The following is a 22,119-nucleotide window of genomic DNA, read 5'->3' on the forward strand; positions in this document are numbered from 1 at the left end:
TAGGTTTCTCCTTTTGTTTTTAACATTTCTTTCACCAATATTTTCGGATTTTTAGGATAGAGACTTTGCAAATCTGTCATTAGGTTTCTTTATAATAATTTTATTTTTTGATGGTATTACAAATGGCATATTTATACTTTTGTTCTCCAATTATTTATAGCTAGTTTATAAATAAACAATTGCTCATAAAAGCAGAGAATAGAGTGGTTGGGTGTTACCAAAGGCTGGAGGAAGAGGGACATGGGGAGTGTTGTGCAATTGGTATAAAATTTCACCTACACAGGACGAACTAGTTCTAGATATATGATATACAGCATAGTGCCTATCGTACACTTAGAACAGGCGTCCCCAAACTACTGCCCGGGGGGCCGCATGCAGCCCCCTGAGGCCATTTATCCGGCCCCCTGCCGCACTTCAGGAAGGGGCACCTCTTTCATTGGTGGTCAGTGAGAGGAGCACAGTATGTGGCGGCCCTCCAACCGTCTGAGGGACAGTGAACTGGCCCCCTGTGTAAAAAGTTTGGGGACCCCTGACTTAGAATGTTTTAAGAGAATAGATCTTATGTTAAGTGTTCTTACCACAAAAACAAACAAAACAAATACATGAAAATTTCTGAATGTAATGGGTATGCCTATCACTTTAATTGTGGTGATGGTTTCATGAGCATATCATAGGTCCAAACTCATCCAATGGTATGCATTAAATATGTGCAGTACTTTTACCCCAATAAAGTTGCTTAGAAATATACAATTGACTTTTGCATATTTACTTTACGTTCTGCAAACCTGTTAAATCACTTATAATTTGTAGTAATCTATTAGTAGAATCATTAGGATTTTTTAATCCGTGCTGCCTTATTGTCTGTGAACAAAGACATTCTATTTCCTTCATTTCCATGTGTATGAGATGGAAAAGTTTGGTTAAATAAACTAAAGATACATATGTGCATATTTCATACAGATGGAAAAGTATATAAGGTGTATATAAAATGGATATTGATCTGACATTTTTTCTCCTTTAAAATGCAAATATTGTGGCAGGAATAAGATCCTAAAAAGTTGAAAGCCAGTTACTTTTCCTAAACATGATGGTTTATAGAATGTTCATTATAAAGGTTCCTGGAAGTGGGCTTGGTGGAGCTGAAATGTGGCACATGTTCTGGTTAATGGGTTATGTATCCCAGAAAATGTTTAGAGTAGGGCTGGATTACTCTAGCTAAAATGGGAACATTTTGCACTCATTGCATTTATTTTATAAGCAGTTACCTTCTACCTGGAAGAAAGGTTTAGTGGAAATAGGGAAACTATGAAGAAAGCGATGAATAAGAGAATGAGGAAAAGGTACATTCAGATACAGAGAAAAGTATGATGGAAAACAAATTTTGTTGTTGTTTTTTTTTTAAATAATCTCAGCATTATGACTTTTATCAATTTTTCTTTATTTGAATAACTTCAATCTATTGGTACAGTATAAAAGGTAAAGAATCACAGTTCTTTCACCCTTCAAATCTTTGTTGAATATCTATAAATACTAGATAATGAGACACAAAAATGATAATATGCAGTTTCTGTAATTTTATCACTTTTGATGCAACTCCTATCCTCATGCTCAGCCATATTAGGGTGGGGACCTGACTTGAACTACAGCCAGTTTCTGTTCCTGACAGTGAATTTATTTGAATAGACTCAAACTCCACATTCCAACACAGCAAATGCTTCAGATATAAGCATGTGGCTCAGTTTGAATAAATAAACTAAAGATATTTTCTGGATATTGGTTTGTATAAACTATTTTTTTGTAGATGCTATTGGAGATACTTCTCTTCTGGATAGCAAGTTACAATGCCAATATGAGTAGACATAGCTTGCTTGGAATACCATAGAGGAAGGTTAAAAAAAATGATAAGGAAACAGAACTGAAGCCCTAAGAATACTTTGAAAGTATTTGTTTACGTTTAACATAGATAAAATTAAGAGGTTGTGTATATGTCTGTCTGTGGTGGTATGGTAGAAAATAGGGCTAGGTGGCTAGGAAGTAATATCTGAGTTAAAAAATGAAATAGTTTTGAATTTACGCAAAGTTTCGGTCTTTATCCTTTAAGGCTGTGGAGCCATCTATGATTTTTTATAGGAAGAACAAGTATTTTTTATGACCAATGTCAAATTATACACCTCTGCAGTTGGAGATAAAGAAGACCTACGTTTTGAATTGCTAACGTCCTGAAAATTTTAATATGCAATATCGTCTCTGTATAATCACAATGAAAAGTGTAATTAATTGAACATTGTCAAAGTTAATTGCAATCTGAATGGTCGAGGATGCCATACTTCCTGTCAAACTTAATTTGAATCTTTTTAAGTTAAGTCACTTTTTAATTGGTTTGAAGTCTTCCCCAAAGCATGCCTTTCCATCTGAAATAATTTTATTGGAAACTGAAATAAAGTGATGTGCTTGCCACAGCTAAATGAAGCATATCCCCATTGTACCTGACAGTTAGAAGTTAAAACTAACAAGAGCCTTATAAAAGAATTATCAAAAATGTGGACTTTGAAGTAAGGATACAACCAAGAGACACTGGTGTGGCCTTGGAACAATAGGGGAAGTTTTTCTTTTCTATACATCTCTTTTCTCGTGTGTCTACTTAAGGAACTAGAGTTTTCTCTCTTATTTATAGTTCATAAGAAAGCTTTGGGTATCTAAACTACTAACAGCAGATGCAGTGAACTGAAAACATGTATAGAACGATATAATCTATTACATTAGCTTTACTTTCTGTAATTTTGATGAATCTGATTCTCTCTTTGCCTCATGAGAATAAAGAATTTAAAAATAGATATAATGTTATATACCACATTATTTTAACTTTCCTGTCTGTATTTAAAGATGAAGTTGATTTTCTTCCTGACTCAATAAAAATAAAACCTGCTTTTTCCCACTCATTCATGTAACTGTAACTGACTGTATCACCCAACTGGTCCTGTTGGAAGAGTCACTTATTTCATTCTCTAATCACTCGATAGATTACGTTGCTTGTATATATTAAAATTCACTTATATCCATCTCTTCCACATCCTAAGTCCGTATAATCATTATTTCTTAGTAAATACATGCATCAGTATTTTTGTTCACTAAATATTTTGACCTAGCTGCTTCCTGGGATATGGAAAGATTGTATTTTCTCACACTATCTGAAGTTAGACATGGTTCTTTGGTCAGTAAAATGTAAGTGGGTATGATGTATGTTATTTCCAGGTGAAAGCTTTCCTTTAAGAAGAAAAATAAATCTCCTTAATCTGTTAAATTATCTACTAATATTCTCCAGCAAAAAACTGTTTACTAATGAAATCTTTCTCATTCAGTCAAGGACAATTAAAGATGCCCAGTGTCACCATGTCTACTTCATTTTTCACCGGAGGTGTCTGTCAGCAAACAAAAGTAATGTAAGTTAAACAAAGAAAAAAAGATGTTATGGTTATTCAAGGAAATCATGAGGCTGTCAAAACTGTTACCACATGTGATTGAATTATTTTTGTAGAAGACAAAACATCAGATATAGAACATTATTACAATGAACATGTTTGACAAGGCGGTTGGATATAAGATCAAAATCCAAAAATATTGTATTTATACCTATTAGCAACAGTGACCATCCTTGCACTCTCAGACAAATCTTGGACTTACTACCCAGTATCTGTTGACAAAAACTGACCCGTCTTGCTATTCTATGCTAGGCTAGCCATCATGTCCTGACTTGCACATCATGACATATATAGAAAAATGATCATATTTGTTTAGCAGCCAAAAGGCTGCTTTTGGCCAGAGGGAACCAGCCCAGACTCATTTGTAGCATATGCTCTTTCATATTGATAAACCACCTTAAAGCTTACAAAGTGTTTTCATAGACAATGTAGATGTTTAACCTAGCACATAGAAATATGCAATCACCTGCAATGAATCCATTTTTAAATAGCCCTGATTAAAATAATGATTCTGTATATGTGTAACCATCATTTGATACACTCTCCTGGCAACACAACCTACTTAGAATTGATGAAAAACCTTACAGCTTATTCCTATTGTAATACTGACTTGGCTCATAAAACCATTCATATCCCTGCCCAACTGCCCCAAATACTTTTCTTTTTGCCATATATGTGAGAAACAATGTTGAGACCAGGTGATTCGATATGACTCAGGCTTGAATTAGTCTTTTAATATTAAGACCCATAACATGAGCTTTCTGCAGCTTTTTTGTCCACATTAAGCATTTTCAGGGTGAAGTGAGAAACAACATCAACAATTGCTGATTATTTTGAAACCTTTGCCATAGTACTTGTTTTAAAAACTGTGGCTGAATAATTGCTCTTTCAGACTTTTTTGTCTACAAGTTTATAAATCCAAACGTCTTCATCTAAAAGTGTATATGAATTTTATTTTAATTACATTTTAGCCACAACTTTAGGCAGAAATAGGGAGATAAAATATTAATGTGAAAACAATATTTACACTCAGGATTCAAACTCAAAAGATTTGTAAATTCATTTCCTGAATTTTCCCTTCTTCACTCATTTCTTATCATTCAAAGGATTTTAACCCATGTCAGAGCTTTTTGTCATCTGTTAGGAACTTAGCGACTCCGGATTGCTTGCTTCATTTACCTGCTTATTTTGGTCTCCATTTATCATTATTTTTAACGGTTGTCAGCATTAAATGTGATTTGCTACATCAGCCAACTCACACAGCAAATGCAAATCCTTTTGAATTTCACTTGCAATTTCTGGACTTCCCCAGTCCTTTCAGTTTTGCTTTTTCAGCACTATTTGATTTTTTTTTTTTTTTTTTTTTTTTTTTTTGCCATTAGGGACAGCGATTTTTATTGTTTTAAAGGCAACAGAGACTAAAACAGCCATGTTCAATTAGCCATGATTCTTCAGAGTTATACAAACTAGAGCACTTACGTTTCAGCAACCACAGTCTACATAACTAATAGGACTTCACTGTCTTATGGCAGATAATACACAATAATGGAGATTTTTTTTTCCTTCTTTGGGGAGGAAAACATCAGAAGACAGTTATGTTTGCATGCCCTTTAGGTATCTCCAATGTTGCTCCATTATAGCATTTAATTTTTATTTAAGCTTTTAGTTTACTATTGTTTGCTTTTATTTCTGAAAATGGCAGGAACACATTTCTTTGTGACTATTCAGACATGATATTATCATTTAGAAACTCAGCTTTCTGTTTGTACAGTATTCAATTTTAGCACCATTTTTTAGATTTTAATGAGATTTACAAAAGCTAATATTTTAAAAATCCTTTGGGAACAAAATTCAAATCGTTTTATCTTTTTTATCATAGATCATAATTATATGTGTTCAAATAGGCATATTTCCAAAGCTGGGTGAGATGCAAAGCCACACAGATACATATGGGGTTTTTTGCTCTCAGTATAAAGAATGGCAGACACATTTATTTAAAGTGAAAGCAAAATTTCATGGCTAAATGCAGACATGTTAAGCTAAGATTATAGTCTCTTAATTCAAACACCTAATAGAACTAATACCAATTAGAAAAAGAAGCAAAATAAATTCATTGCTAGTAACATGATCATATGCCCTTAAATCATTAACTGCAAAAGTGTTAATCAGTGAAAGCAGCAAATCGAGTGAAAATGAATGGCAGGCCCTTTCTTTGCCTACCTCTTTTCTCCCTTTTCTGCACGCACATTCAGAGCCTGAAGTTGTTACTAGGAAAGCACAATCCTTTTCCGGAGGGACCATCACAGGCTTGCTTATGCCACTGGTCAAATGTGGCTTCATGAAATCTGGGAAAGGGGGAAACAGCAGCATTGTGATTGGATCAGACCAGTCATGGTTCACTGTCTGGGCCCTGGTGCATCAGCTAAGAACCAAACTGGGATTCTTTCAGCAAAGAGTGTGGGCAGCTGTATAATAGGTATGTGACTCTGTGTCTACCACATTTATTTTCTCCTAATGAGAAAAAGAAAGACTGAGATACGACCTTTCTCTCTTCTCTCTTCATACTAGAGGAAATAGGAATGGCTGCTGGGGAGAGATGGATAAAATGAGAGAAATAAATAGCAAAGATTCTATTACAGAAACCTAGGATTTATGACTCCACATGGAATTGTAATAATCTGAATATGTGTCTCTGTGGTGAGCTGAAAAATGTACCCTGTTCCCCCCCAAAAACAAAAACAAATCACATCATAACCTCTAAAAGTTTATCTGTTAAAAAAGGATCTTCACACACGTGATTAAGAATTTTGAGATGGGGAGATTATTCTGATTTATTCAGATCAGCCCTAAATACAGTCACTTGTAAAAGGCAGGGAGACCACACACACACACACATACACACACACACACACACACACACACGAAACAGATTGTGTGTGTGTGTGTGAGAGAGAGTATGTGTGTGTGTGTGTGTGTGTGTTTCTGTGCAGAATGTGAATACTCAGGCCACAAAGTAATGAATACCTGAAGCCAACAGAAGTTAGAAGCAGCAAAAAATGAAATCTCCCCTAGGACCTCCAAAGGAAACTTGGGCCTGCTGATACCTGGATATCAGCTCAGTAATACTCATCTCAGACTTCTGCTCTTTAGAACTATGAGAGAATAAATTCCAAATGTTGTTTTATGCCACTAGGTTTGTGAAAATTTGTTGTAGCAGTCACAGGAAGCCAACACAATCCCTTCTGGGAATATGGCATAGTTCTCATTTCTCAACTTCTCCCGGCTTTTTGCTGGGATAGAATAAAATCTCTTCTTCAACTGAAAAAGTTCTCTTTCCATATTATTTCATTTTAAAAACAGGAAAAAGTAGATGGTTTGTGAGGTCATTTCCTCAAAACCCAATCATTCTGCAACCATATTTTCTATCCACTGAAATTGTCTTAAACAAGATAATGACTGCCTTAAAACAAATCCTAAAGAGCATTTAATTTTTTTTTTTTTTTTGACAGAGTCTCTCTGTCACCAAGGCTGGAGTGTAGTGGTGTGATCTCAGCTCACTGCAACCTCTGCCTCCCAGGTTCAAGCAATTCTCCTGTCTCAGCCTCTGGAGTGGCGGGGACTGCAGGAGCATGCCACCACACCTAGCTAATATTTTTGTTTGTTTTTTTGTTTTTTTTTTATTTTGCATTTTTAGTAGACATGGGGTTTCACCGTGTTAGCCAGGATGGTCTCGATCTCCTGACCTCGTGCTTCACCAGCCTCGGCTTCCCAAAATGCTGGGATTACATTCATGAGCCACCATACCTGGGCAGAACATTTGACTTTTAAATGTTTGCCTTGACTTTGCTGAATTTGACGACTTATACTTTCTTCTATCTTAAAACTCCATCTTTACTACAGTGATTACACAGACAATGCTTTCATATTTTTATTCTGTTTCTAGCAAATTTACTTTTCAGGAATGTTTCCTCCAACACCTAATCTTTAATGTTATTTATTCTGCGTTTTCATACTTGGTCCCTTTCACTTACTCTAGAGTTGACGCTGGACTTTTTCCTTCACACTCCTATGAAACCAAATGTAAAATGAATTAGCACTGACACGTAAAACAAATGATGTATTATATCATTAAAGAAGCATAAATTATTTATCTTTTATTTCCCATTTTCCATTATAAGAATTTTGCTTTCATGTTACTGAGAACATGCTGTTAGTTTACGAGATCATGTTTATAGTAAGAAAAAGAAAGAAAACTTCTAAAAAGACAAATACTTTCTTAATTAAGCAAACACACATTAGGCTAATAAGTTCTCAATTCATGTGAATAAAGCTTTGTTAACATTTATGCACCCTTGCACTTTAAAGTCATTAATGAAATGCTCATAATACTGGAATGCATACTATATGCCTGTATATTTACTCTCATTTCACAAAAGAAAACATTGATATTAGGTGAAATTGAGAAGTTTAAAATCCATGACATGATTTAGTGATCTGTATCTTTCCATGACATATGAAAGATGTGCTTGGAGTGAAATAGTTTTGTATTAGTCCATTCTCAAGCTGCTATGAAGAAATATCTGAAACTGGGTATTTTGTAAAGGAAAGAGGTTTAATTGACTCACAGTTCTGCATGGCTGGGAAGACCTCAGGAAACTCAAAATCATGGTGGAAAGGGAAGCAAACATGTCCTTCTTCATATGTAGGCAGCAGGAGAAGGGCGGAACAAAGCAGGGAAAGTCCCCTGTAAAACCATCAGATCTTGAGAACTCACTCACCATCATGAGAACAGCATGGGAGTAACCTCCTCCATGATTCAATTATCTCCCACCAGGTCCCACGCCTGACACATGGGGATTATAGGAACTACAATTCAAGATAAGATTTGGGAGGCAACACAGCCAAAGCATATCAACTTTCCCTCAAGTATTATTATAAAGAAGTCTTTATGTCCAAGGTTGTAGGATTGAGATTGACTTTAGGCACAAATGTAGTGGAGTTCCTTATCCAAATGGAGTTTCAAGAACATAGGGAAACTTCTTTATTTCCTACCCTAGCCCCAGATCCCTTTACTAAACCTAGGACTTCTCTCATAGAGCTTCCTTATTCTAGCTAATGTCTTTAGTCATTTGCTAAATTCCACAACCTATTTTAGAAAGTAATATGTTGACTGTTATCAGTACATCAAAACGCACTTAAACTTTCCAAAACATTGTTTCTGAATTTTTAAAAAATGTATAAATTCATAGGTCCTAAAGGTGTTGAAATCATTTGTGGAAGGACAGAGTAAGGGAGGAAATTTGCAGGTAATGGTTGGTTGAAATCTTCAAGCCTTCTAAAATTTTATCTAGGGGATGAATTATAACTATGGGCAAGTTTGTCCTGAGCTGATAAATACCTTTAAGTAGCATATCACCTATAACTGGATTTCATTCAGTAGACAAACTATGTAACATGAATCTCAAACTAGGTACCAAACAAAATAAAAAGTTAGCTTTATAGTGTGATAGTTACCAGCATCAAAATGAAGTTACTTGTGTTACAAATGCTGACAAATACAGCCAGGGAAGTCCATGAAGGAGGGTTCTCATGCACAAATGCTTGACGGCAAAAATGTCACATAAGACTCTGCAAAAATCATAACCTTGTATGAAAGTCATCACGACCTTACACAAAAGATACTGTGTAAGCACCCAGAACTGCCTGCCCAATCTCAAACTGGTACCACACTCATTATTGATCCTTGTAGCTAAGGATAATTATCTCAAAACAATTATGTAACCCTCCTAATTCTTCCTTTAAATCTTTGTCTTCCTTTACTTTCCCTGAATAGACACATAATTTACTATGCACATGTATTCCCATTGCAATGCCTATTCTTGAATAAATATTTTCTCTTAGAGAGTCTTCCTCTCTGTTATTTAAGGTGACAATAATTCTACTCTTTTTTCTTTTTTCTCAAATGCCTTCAGCTCAAACTGTTCTTTCCTGTAAGAAAGAAATACGTATTTTGGAAACTTGCCCTGCTTCTTCAACACATATCCTTGCAGCACACATATCTGTAGAATATTTAGTCTTTTAATAAATTCTATGTACTTAAAAATTAGAAAATGGGTGAGATTTCTAGAGAGATGCTTGAGAAAATTGTTTTAATATCTAGTTACATGGTGAAAAAGAAGCCCGAATAGCCAATCATATTTATTCAAGTATATGTAGGTACTGTCTTTCTTTTCTTTCTTTCTTTCTTTTTTTTTGACACAGAGTTTCTCTCTGGTTACTCAAGCTGGAGTGCAATAGCGCGATCCTGGCTCACCACAACCTCTGCCTCCTGGGTTCAAACGATTCTCCTGCCTCAGCTGCCCAAGTAGCTGGGATTACAGGTATGTGCCACCCCGCCCAGCTAAGTTTGTATTTTTAATAGAGACGGGGTTTCTCCATGTTGGTTAGGCTGATCTTGAACTCCAGACCTCAGGTGATCCGCACACCTCAGCTTCCAAAAGTTCTGGGATTGCAGGCACGAGCCACTGCACCTGACTCCATATGTATTTCTTAATATAGCAAACATATTGTCTGGCTTAAATGAAATGTTGTTGGTTTAGTGGACTACGTGCTTTTAAATATATTTGATGTTTTTAGTCCTATGTACTCCTAGTATATGTCAAATAATACATACATATGAAAGGAATTTTATATTTATGCATAAATTTCTCGAATAATATTTAGACATAAAGATAGAAGAAAGTATTTGGAAGTTGATATTTCAAAATGAGCATGGAGTTTCCCTGAAACTTGGAGGATACATTAAAATTGTCAATTACTGTAGAGTAAACAGTTTGGATCTTTTAAATTACTATTCCTTGAAAATATGTTCTTAAAACTCTGTTCAGAAAAACTGTTACCTGGCTAAAAGCCAGAAGATATAAAACATCAAACTTCTGAAAAGACTAGGAAAAGACTAGAAATTTAAAAGGGTTTATTTGCTGGTCCAACCCCACAATTGAACTGTAGAGGGCACAAATCAGCTTTCAAGGCGGGGTGTAAGCAGATGTTGAGTAATTGAAGAATAGAACTCATTAGCGGCTACTAAATAGAGGAAAAAATGATGCTCAGAATGAAAACTTTTGTGCAGTAAGTGGGGAACATTACTAAGTCTGGTGGCAGGAGATCCTACTGTGGGAATGTTAGAGATTAGAGTAAAAAATAGTTGAAGGAGATTTGAGGACTATGGTCATATTAAAGCAATTCACTTAGAAAAAAGAATAAAGATGGAAGAGACAGAAGAGTGACTTAAGAGGCACAGTTGAGTTTCCTATAGATTCTACTTGTTGAGTTTCCTATAGATTCTGGATATTAGAACTTTGTCAGATGCACAGTTTGTTAATATTTTCTCTCATACTGTAGCTTGTGTGCTCTTTTGATAATTTCTTTTGTTGTGTAGAAGCTCTTCAATTTAATTAGGTCCCATTTGTCAATCTTTGTTTTGTTGCAATGACTTTTGAGACATAACCAAAAATTATTTGCCAAGGCCAATACTGAGAAGATATTGGCCTTGAGGGTTTTTGCATCTAGGTTCATCACAGATATTAGTCTGAAGTTTTCTTTTTTGTTGTGTCTCTGCCAGATTTTGGTATCAGGCCGATGCCAGCTTCATAGAGTGAGTTAGGAAGGAGTGTCTTTTCCTCAAATTTTATCATAGTTTCAGTGGGATTAGTACAATTTCTTCTTTGTACATCTGGTAGAATTCAGCTGTGAATTCAGCTGGTCCAGGAATTGTTTTGGTTGGTAGGGTCTTTGTTATTGATTCAATTTCAGAAGCTGATATTGGTCTATTCAGGGTTTCAATCTCTTCTTGATTCAATCTTTGGAGATTGCTTGCTTCCAGGAATTATTCAGTTCCTCTAGGTTATCTTCTAGGATTTTAATAGTTTGAGGTCTTGCATTTAAATCTTTAATCTTAATTTAAGTTAATTTTTATATGATGAAAGTTAGTGATTTACCTTCAGTCTTCTGCATATGGCTAGCCAGTTATCCCAGCATTATTTATTGAATAGGGAGTCATTTACCTATGGCTTGTTTTTGTTGGCCTTTTTGAATATAAGATGGTTGTAGGTATGCAGTTTTATTTGTGAGTTTTCTATCTTTCTCTTTTTTTCGTTAGACAGAGTCTCACTCTGCTGCCCAGGCTAAAGTGCAGTGGCTCGATCTTGGCTTATTGCAACCTCCATCTCCCAGGTTCAAGCGATTCTTGTTCCTCAGCCTCCTAACTGGGACTACAGGTGTGTGTCTGGCTAATTTTTGTGTTTTTGGTAAAGATGTGGTTTCACCATGTTGACCAGGCTGATCTTGAACTCCTGGCCTCAAGTGATCCATCTACCTTGGTCTCCCAACGTGCTGCGATTACAGGGGTGAGCCACTGTGCCTGGCTGACTTGTGAGTTTTCTATTCTGTTCCATTGGCCTATATGTCTGTGTCTCAGTATCAAGCTGTTTTGGTTACTGTGACTTTATAGTATAGTTTGAAGTCAAATAATGTGATACCTCTGGTTTTGTTCTTTTTGCTTAGGATTGCTATGGTTAGATGGCTCTTTTTTGGTTCTATATGAATTTTATAATAGTTTTCTTCAAAATCTGTAAAAAATGACATTGGTAGTTTGGTAAAAATAGCAGTGAATCTGTAAATTGCTTTGGGCAGTATGGCCATTTTTATGATATTCTAATCCATAAGCATTAAATGTTTTTCTCTTTATTTGTGTAATCTCTGATTTTTTTTCAGCACTGTTTTGTAGTTCTCCTTATAAAGATCTTTCACCTTGGTTAGCTGTATTCCTAGGTATTTCATTTTCTTTATGGCTATTTTAAGTAAGATTGTGTTCTTGGTTTCACTTTCAACCTGGACTTTTGTGGTGTTTAGACATGCCACTGATTTTTGTACATTGATTTTGCATCCTGAAACTTTAATAAAGTTGTTTAAAAATTCCAGGAGCCTTTTGGCAGAGTCTTTAGGATTTCCTAGAAGTAGAATCACATTGTTAGCAGAGATAGTTTGATTCCTTTTTTTTTCCCCCATTTAAATACCTTTTATTTCTTTCTGATTACCCTGGCTAGGACTTCCAGTACTATGTTGATTAAGCATGGTATAAGTGGGCAACTTGTCTTGTTCTAGTTTTCAAGAGGAATGGTTTGAGCTCATTCAGTATGGTGTTGGCTGTGGGTTTGTCATATGGCTTTTATTATTTTGAGGTATGCTCCTGTGATGTCTACTCTGTTGAAGATTTTTATCATGAAGGAATGTTCAATTTTATTGAAAGCTTTTTCTACATCTATTGAGATGATAGTATGGTTTCGTTTCTTATTCTGTTTATGCAGTGAATCACATTTATTGATTTGTGTATGTTGAACCAGCCTTGTATTCTAGAAATAAAGTCTACTTGATTGTCATGCATTTTGATGTGTTGCTAGATTTTGTTTGCTAGTATTTTGTTGAGGGCTTTGCATCCATGTTCATTAAACATACTAATTTGAAGTTTCCTTTTTGTTGTGTCTCTGACAGATTTTGGTATCAGGCTGATGCTCACCTCATGAAATATGTTAGAAAGGAGCCTCTCCTCCTTGATTCTTTGGAATAGTTTTAGTAGAATTGGTACCATTTCTTCTTTGTACATCTGAAAAATTCAGCTGTGAATCCATCTGGTCCAGGACCTTTTTTGGTTAATAGGTTATTTAATACTGATTCAATTTCAGAAGCTAATATTGGTCTATTAAGGGTTTCAATCTCTTCTTGATTCGATCCAGGGATATTGTGTGCTTTCAGGAATTTATTCAGTTCTTCTAGATTTTCTCATTTGTGTGCATAGAATTGTTTACAGTAGTCTCTGAAGATCTTTTATATTTGTATGGGATCAGTTGTAATATTACCTTTGTCATTTCTGGGTGAACTTATTTGAATCTTCTCTTTTTCTTTGTTAAGACACATATACTCATATGTTCATCACTGCTCTATTTACACTAGCAAAGACATGGAATCAACCCAGATGCCCATCAATAGTAGATTGGATTAAAAAATGTGATACATGTAACATCATGGAATACTATACAGCCACAACAAAGAAGGAAGTCATGCCCTTTGCAGCAACATGGATAGAGCTGGAGGCCTGCATCCTAAGCACATGAACAGCAGAACAGAAAACCAAATACTCCATATTCTCACTTATAAGTGGTAGCTAAACATTGAGCACACATGGACGTAAATATGAGAAAAATAGACACTGGACTGCTGAGGTAGGGGACAGGTGGTAAAAAAAACTACCTATTTTGTACTGTGCTTACTAACTGGATGATGGAATCTGTACTCTAAACCTCAGCATAATGTAATCTTCCCATGTAACAAATCTGCACATGTACTCCCTGTATCTAAAATAAAAGTTGAAATTTTAAAAAGAGGCAAAGTTCTCTTACAGACTGTTTCAAAAATTCATGGAAGGAAAGGTTGAAAAATAAAATAATCTATATGAATTAATAATATTTAATAAGTGTAATGTGAGGAAAATTTGAGTAAATTTGATGCTGAGAATATGTAGCTTGCTTAAAATTAAGGCACTAAATGAGATGGGTAAGATAGGATGTATATTATAAAATAAATACATTGAGCAATGCAATGTAAGGTAGCCTTTTTGGCTACCTCTGAACAAATCTTTTGCTGATATGTTTTTCACTGAAAGTGAAATGCTTCTCCAATAAAAGAATATCAAGTCCCTGATATTGCAGTGGATTTATCATTATTAATGATCTGAACAGGAGTAGAGTTCATTTAAACTCCCATTTGCTCCTGAGTGAGACAGCCAATCTATTTAAAACAATATGGTGATTGAGTGGACATAGTTGAGAGCACTGATTAGGAACTATTTCAACCTGGAGAATGAAGAATTCATTAGCTTAATTTTCTGGTAACAAGTCTTTTGAGCCCTTTTAACCAGCACTAAGTTGTCATGGTGAGGGCGAAAGCTAATAGTGGAGTGGGTGAGGATTCTGATCCGACTCTCTCAAGCAGTTAACAAGGTTATTCTGTAATGAGAATTGCATCCACAGCTTTTTGGAGCTTACAAGGACAGGGATAATTTTTAATATCAGAAACTTAAAACAGAAGCATCTCCTTGGCTTTTCTGAAAACTCTGGTCTTTCAGTGTTCTTTGGTATGTGTTTTTTAATTTTTTTGCTCATTTAAGTAACTACTGTTTTGATTTTCTTTTTCTTTTCTTTTTTTTTTTTTTGGTGTGTGTGAAGATTGTGCTATGGCTCATTCAGTATCATACCATAACAAAAACTGTAGCAAGTACTTCTTTTACTTTTAAACCCCAAGCTTATTTTGCAGTTTACATACAAATGATACACATGTTCAAGATTGAAGTGTTTTTTTTTTTTTCTTTTTCTTCTGTCCCCCTTCTCTTCTTCATATAAAAATATAAAAGGCCAGGTGTGGTGGCTCACGCCTGTAACACTTTGGAAGGCTAAGGCAAGCAGATCACGAGGTCAGGAGTTTGAGACCAGCCTGGTCAACCTAGTGAAACCTCTTCTCTACTAAAAATACAAAAATTAGCCCGGCGTTGTTGCAGGCGCCTATAATCCCAGCTCCTCGGGAGGCTGAAGCAGGAGAATTGCTTGAACTCGGAAGATGGAGGGTGCAGTGAGCAGAGATCCTGCCACTGTACTCCAGCCTGGGTGACACAGCCAGACTTTGTCTTGAAAAAAAAAAATTAACAAATAAAAATATATCTTGGGACAAGATCAGCATTTGAACTATGTGCTCTTTTAGATTAAACTTTCTTGCTCATTTGGCTGAAATCTATGCTATCACATTCATTAACCTTAAAATAATTTAATAATATGTTAGGTTAAGATGTGTTTTTAGTGTGATTCACATATTCTGTATATGACCCTACACTGTAAATATGGCTTATATAACTCACTGGCAGTGCTTCAAAGGGAGTAATTCTTCTTACATGATCACTAAAGTAAAGGAGATCAAGAAGGCTGAAGTAAAATCTCAAAGGATTTTCCCCAGAAGATGGACATTAGCATTTACCTAAGGAAAATAAAAAGATTTTCTAATACAAACATTCTTACTGTCCCATTATTTGGGTTAAGCTGAAGGTCACTGCATAAGCTTTGTGTATATAAGACATGTATTTATTTTATGGGAAGGCTATCATTGTATTTATGATCCTTGACCTATATCACCAGCACAATAGAGGAGCTGTATTGCAAGTAAAAAATAGCATTTTGCATCATGAAATTGTTGGGGTTTTAAAGTTGGGTAGAAGATGAGCATGTGCCCGTATGTTGACACATAAAGAAATGTAGACTCCCAGGTCTAAAGAGATTTTTAGATTTTATTAATTAGAATGATTTAGTAGTGGTCACATCAAGCCCCAAAAGACGATCAAAGAGACTCTCAATACTCTTACCTGACCTGGTGCCTTTGCAGGTTTTTATAATTGTTTTAACAGCTTTATCACATTCAGGTTTCTTCATGAATCGCCATTAGTCGTTTCCATTTTCACCTGCGTACACTTTTTCTCTCAGTCTAAGTTGTTGGGCAGAACTCATTAATGTCTTTTCCCAGCTCTCTCTCTCTGCTCATTTCTACTACTTATCTTCAATAAAACCCTCCAGATCTTGAGTGACTTTTTCCCTTTTATTTTTCACTAAGCAAGTTGTAATGATATTTTACTCATTTAAAATTTTGAGACAACATGGCCAGCAATAGCTAACAAAATGGGTTACAAATAAAATGGAATATATTCAAGCCTAGAAGAACTTTCATTAACTTAATGTCAAACTCATAATACCATGGAATTCTCCCAAACCAAAACGTGTGATTTTTTTTTTTCTGTAATATGTTGATTTTTCTTTTTCTTTTTTTTTTTTTTTTTAGACAGAGTTTCACTCATATTGCCCAGGCTGGAGCACAATGGAGATATGTAAGTCTCTTTTATACTAAATCTTTGATATGTTTGTATTTTATATTTTCCCATCTCAATTTAGACACTGGATTTTAATTGAAACCTTTAGTTCATATTTAGATTTTATTAAATTTACAACATAAAAATGTATCATATAACCAAGTTATTTAAAACATACTTAACAGTTCGCCAATAACTGAATCAAGCATCAATTTTTAAATTGAAATTGAGATTATTTCAAATACAGTTAACATTTCAGTCACACTAGCTACATTTCAAGCTTTATTTGGCCAGGGGCCATCGTATTGTACAGCACAGGTCAAAAGTCCTTAGTATGGTGATCAACAAGACCCTGTATCATCTGGCCTCCCGTAAACTGTGACCCCATTTCTTTCCATTCTCCTGATCATATACTGCACTCAAGCACTCTAGATTTCCTACTCTTTCTGGAACACAGTAGGATGTTTGCATTAGCTGCCTACAATGCCCTTTCCTCAAATACCCTCATGGGTTGCCATCACAACTTCCTGTCTTTGCTTATATGTCCCTTTATCAGAGAGAGCTTCCATCTCTACCACCCTTACCCTGCTTTATTTGTCTCATAATACTAATTTCCTCCTTGTATTAGGGTTCTCTTAGAGGGACAGAACTAATAGGACATATATCCTATTAACTTACATGATTACCAAGTCCCACAATAGGCTATCTGCAAGTTGAGGAGCAAGGAGAGCCAGTCTGAGTCCCAAAACTGATGAACTTGGAGTTCGATGTTCTAGGGCAGGAAGCATCCAGCACTGGAGAAAGATGTAGTCTGGGAGGCTAGGCCAGTTTCTCCTTTTCATATTTTTCTGCCTATTTTGTATTCACTAGAAGCTGATTAGATTGTGCCCACCAGATTAAGGGTGGATCTGCTTTCTCCAGCCCACTGACTCAAATGTTAATTTCTTTTGGCAACATTCACACAGACACATCCAGGATTAATACTTTGTAGCCCTCAATCCAATCAAGTTCACACTTGTATTATCTTCTGTCTCTCTTCACTAGAATATAAGCATTATGAAGACAGGAACATATGCTTACTGCTGCATCTTCAGTACTTGGCGAACAGCAGATGCTCAAGTATTTGCTTAATAAGAAATGTCACTTATAGCTTCTAGTTATTAATAAGTCCCATATGTGTGGGGGGTGTGTGTGTGTGCATGCACTACTGCTACCCCTCTTCCTCTTTCTTCTTTTTCCTTACTTCTCATTTTAATCATCCATATTAAGGACCACTTCCTCTTACCATAATTCTTATCTTATATCCTATTATTTTTCTTCCAAATTCAATTTTTTACTGATGGGTCAGTGGGTGAGAAACACTTTCACTTCAAACATGGGCTATGTCAACCTTAATGTCACCTAAATATTCTTAGGAATTAAAAACTCTTGACAAGAAGTATTTAGGATTTGGGTTAAACAACGGTATAGCCCACACGTAAGTTTCACCATACATAGAGGATAACTGATATAAACAATGAATTATCTCCCACTTATTCTGTTAGACTTAAATCAGTTACTCCTAAAATAGAGCTTATCTATGACCCTGTAATAGATAGTAATTACAACCTCATGCATTACATGTATTTCGGAACTATTGGCATAATGAATACTTGGCTCAGAAGACATCATATCAGCTTAGAAAATTATATCCACAATATTAAAATAGGGATTAAATCATCAATAACTAGACCAGTAATTTATCAATCAAAAAACTTAGATCACATTATAAATATTTATCATATACACTGGTGATTTATATAATGCAAATTTTTAATTATAACAAAGTACCCATAACTATGGAAAAAGTAATTATGATTTTCAGAGAGCTCTCTTCTGTTTTTACTATGTCTTCTATAATCTTCTTTCTGATGCATTTCCATTGATACTATAGAAACTAATAAAAACCATTTTAATAAATAAAACTAATCTTAAAAATGTTTAAGGTAAGTTTAGGTATTCCAATACCTCTTGTCATATTGTAAGATTCTTGCCCTTGAAGATAACTTTCTCATTTGTTCATTTACTTAATAGTACCTGCAGTTAAGCTTCCTAGTGCTCAACAGGATAATGCCTTCCTATGGCTAACACTGCCTTTGTTATTTCAGGATGGGTTTCTCTAATGCTTTCTAATTAAATCTCTATTTGAAGACTCTCGAGGGAGTCAGGTCATAAAACTGCTCATTTGTAGTGAAATTGAGCATATGGAATGTGTAATGTTGGTCTCATAGTTGGTGGAGTAGCTCACTATTTGCTTCAGGTTTGAATTCAAGATCCAGATAAACTTCATTTTAATATAGCTCACACATAACCAGATTAAGTGGAAAATTAGGTTATATAAAGAACTGAAACTTTGTATTATATTTCTTAGCATTACCCATTTAGTTTCTAATGTATCCTTCCCCTACGTCTCTGTCTGGTAAACTTCTAGTGATCCTATAAAGACCAGAAATATTTCCATTTTTCCTTTGAAAACCTTTGCAATTTTCACAGGGAGTTAGTGGTGTCTTACTCTGATATACCACAGCCTTTCCTTCATGGCTCTATGTGTAACAACCCAGACACTTCTAATAGTCCTCTGATCTATTTCTACCACCTACAAACCTAGGAATTATTCCTCCTTGTTATTATTACTCCTTGTTCTCCCCGCATTTTGCCTTAATCAGTTACCAACTATTTTGCATTTTAATCAGTAAGTATGGTAGAAAGAATAATGGCTCTCTACAGAGGCCCACATTCTAATCTTTACTACTTAATCTTGGGCAAACTCTAACCCTTGTGCTTTAAGTTTGCCATGTGTAAATTGAAGATTATAAAAGTACACTACTGCCTGCTTCAAAAGGTTGTGGGGATTCAATGAATATATACACTCAGAAGAGTGCCTGGCAGGAACTAAGCACTCAGCAATGTGATGGCTATAAGTTATAGTTCTTTACCTGCATTTTCTCATTTGAGCCTTACAAAACTCTGTAAGGTGAGTATTAACATTATTTCCAATTGCAGGTGAGGAAATTGAGGTTTAGAGAAGATGAATAACTGTGGGGATCAGTTGGAGAAGGGTCAGAGTTTGGGCACCCAGCAACTGGACTCTAAGGCATACTGGTTTACAATATTTATTTGTATAATAACATAATTGTTTAATCAATTTAGAAAAGATTTTTATTGAAATTTGAGATAAATTTCCTATATCAAAATGCTAAACCTTTATATATGTAACAAGCCAATATCTCTTAAAGAACTGGAGATTTGGAGACAGGGGAAGGACGATTGTAAATTCTCTACCATAATAATGACGCTAAGCTATTTACATTTAAGGAGACTTGGACTCAGATAAAGAACATACTCTTTATGGGCTCAAAGTGAAATGAGTCAGTCTGATATTCAAATTCAATCCTTTCTTAGATCTATAGCATAATGGAATTACACACCTTAAGACATTAGTAGCTTAGATATGTTACATAAAGTTTGCAAGAACCAATTAAACATTTTCTTTTAAGTAAAAAGTAGCCAAGCACTTTTAGGTAAGAAACTGATATTGAAGTAAAATTATTCCACGAAAAAAAAAAAAAAAAAGAAGTGGACTTAAGTACTGTAAACCAAAAATAAAATTTAAGCCTCCAACCAACTGAATAGACCCTCTCTTGGCCAAGGAGATCACCTCAAAACCTGAAAAACTAGCTTGGGCCATGGTGGGAAGGAAGGGGCTTGGACATACCTCATTATACCTTCCTCCCTTTGGAGTTTTGGGCGCAACTGGTCAGCATTAATATTAAAACAGGGATCTGAGGACTGACAGACTCTCTGTAGCAATAAGATGACAAATTTCAATCTGATTCTGGTATAATATCACGTGACAGATGACAGGCCCTGAAGGAAGTCAATGTATTTTACCCCAAATTACGTTTCTTTGACATATTTTGAAATGGGCCCTGCAAAGCTGTCACTTGTGATGGAAATTTACATTCTGTAGAGAATCTTCCCTTACTAGGTCTTTTCAGGAGAGTTTGACACCTTTTAAGGTTCAACCAGTGACATTCATATGTATTCTCTCTGAAGCCTGCTACCTAGAGGCTTCATCTCTATGACAAAATCCTTCGTTTCCATAATCTCCTTCACCTTCTCTTAACTCCAGCTGACTTCGACTCTTCAAGAAGAGCTGAACTTTTTCAACCAATTGCCAATCAGGAAATCTTTGAATCCACCTATGACCTGGAAGCCCTGTGCAGCCCCCACCCACTTCTAGACATCCTGCCTTTCCAGGCCAAACCAATGTATATCCTACATGTATCGATTATATGTCTTTGTCTGTAACTTACGTGTCCCTAAGATGTATAAAATCAAGCTGAAACCCAACCACCTTGGGCACATGTTCTCAGTACCTCCTAAGGCTGCATCCCAGGTCATGGTCCTTAATCTTGGAAAAATGAATCTCTAAATTAATTAAGATCTGTCTCAGATACTTTTTGGTTTACAGTACCTTGGATCTATTGTTATAGTGAACCCGAAGTTTCTCTTCAAAGTATCAGTATGTCAGTATGTTCTCTCTTATTCTTTAATTCTCTATTTTAAAGTTTAACTTCCTTGTAGTTCCAGTAAACAACCTCCACTGGTTCTAATCAGTAGTTTGAATCTGTTCCCCTGGCCCCTGGCTCTGTCCTGACTCATCCCAGTCACCTGTTCCCATCACCTGCTCCTGTCACCTTCTTTGATCTAGGTCACCCCTGGCTACCTGCTCTGACCTGCCCATAACTGTCCTTCCCGCCAGACCACCCACCCTGCCACTCCAGCTTGGACCCCTGCTCTATTCAAAACAGCCAACCAGGATTAGCCTAGCTTGTGCAGTCTAACCCTAGCCAATAGGGGAATGACATAGCAGTAGGGACAACCTCAGTCAGGGGTCTCCCCTTGTCCAAGCATGTGGCTGCATTGTTCCATCTGTTAGCTGCACTATTCTATAGAAGTAAACTGCCTTGCTCAGAGAATTTATCTTCAAGTGCTATTTCTTTTGCAGCATCAACATTTTACTTATAACACTATTATTTCTCAAAATTTGCATTTGTTCTTAACTAGCATATTTTACTCTATCTTTATGAACTTTCACTTGAACACATGTATACAAAATGTTCTAAACTTCAAATTCATGAGTTAAGGCTAATGTGAGACCCAGCAGGTCAAGACTATAAACTATGTTTTTATTTCCCACATCCTGCTGGCTTATTTATTTATTCATTCCACAAATACTCATCTCATTATGGGCTGAGAACTGTCCTTAGGTCTTGGGATATGAAAAAGACCAAGACAATAAAAGATAGAGTTTAGATTCCAGTCAGGAAAGATAAGCATTAAGCAAGTAAATTTAAAAATTGGTAAGTAATATCACTGAAAAAAATGAAATAAATGATTGTTGAGTCAATACTTCAAGTTTACAGTTGTTAATCACTTTTTGCTTTCTCTATATTTTATGATTATGATTTCCAAAAATAATTTTGAAAGTATTTTTATTTTTCAGAGAGTGGAACTGAGAAATTTATGGAGTAAACTATCCAAGTTTTTATATCTAGTTGCTGATAACATAAAAAAGAAAACGTGTCTTCAGATTATTCAGTATAAATCTCATACAATGTTTATAATAATTGTTAAAGT

At 35.5% G+C, this 22,119-nt stretch overlaps 1 protein-coding gene across 1 annotated transcript in view; it reads left to right on the top strand.

The window, feature by feature from the left end:
- The window catches only part of LOC141579986 (activating signal cointegrator 1 complex subunit 1-like), an 80,274-nt gene that overhangs the window by 49,506 nt on the left and 8,649 nt on the right, over window positions 1-22,119 (top strand). Inside the window, exons 5-7 of the mRNA XM_074378824.1 lie at window positions 3,360-3,440; window positions 9,741-9,859; window positions 16,410-16,455. Coding sequence (XP_074234925.1) covers window positions 3,360-3,440; window positions 9,741-9,859; window positions 16,410-16,455 — 246 coding nt within the window. The remainder of the gene's footprint in view (window positions 1-3,359; window positions 3,441-9,740; window positions 9,860-16,409; window positions 16,456-22,119) is intronic.

This window comes from Saimiri boliviensis, chromosome 10 (assembly GCF_048565385.1).
Source record: "Saimiri boliviensis isolate mSaiBol1 chromosome 10, mSaiBol1.pri, whole genome shotgun sequence".
Taxonomy (NCBI): domain Eukaryota; kingdom Metazoa; phylum Chordata; class Mammalia; order Primates; family Cebidae; genus Saimiri; species Saimiri boliviensis.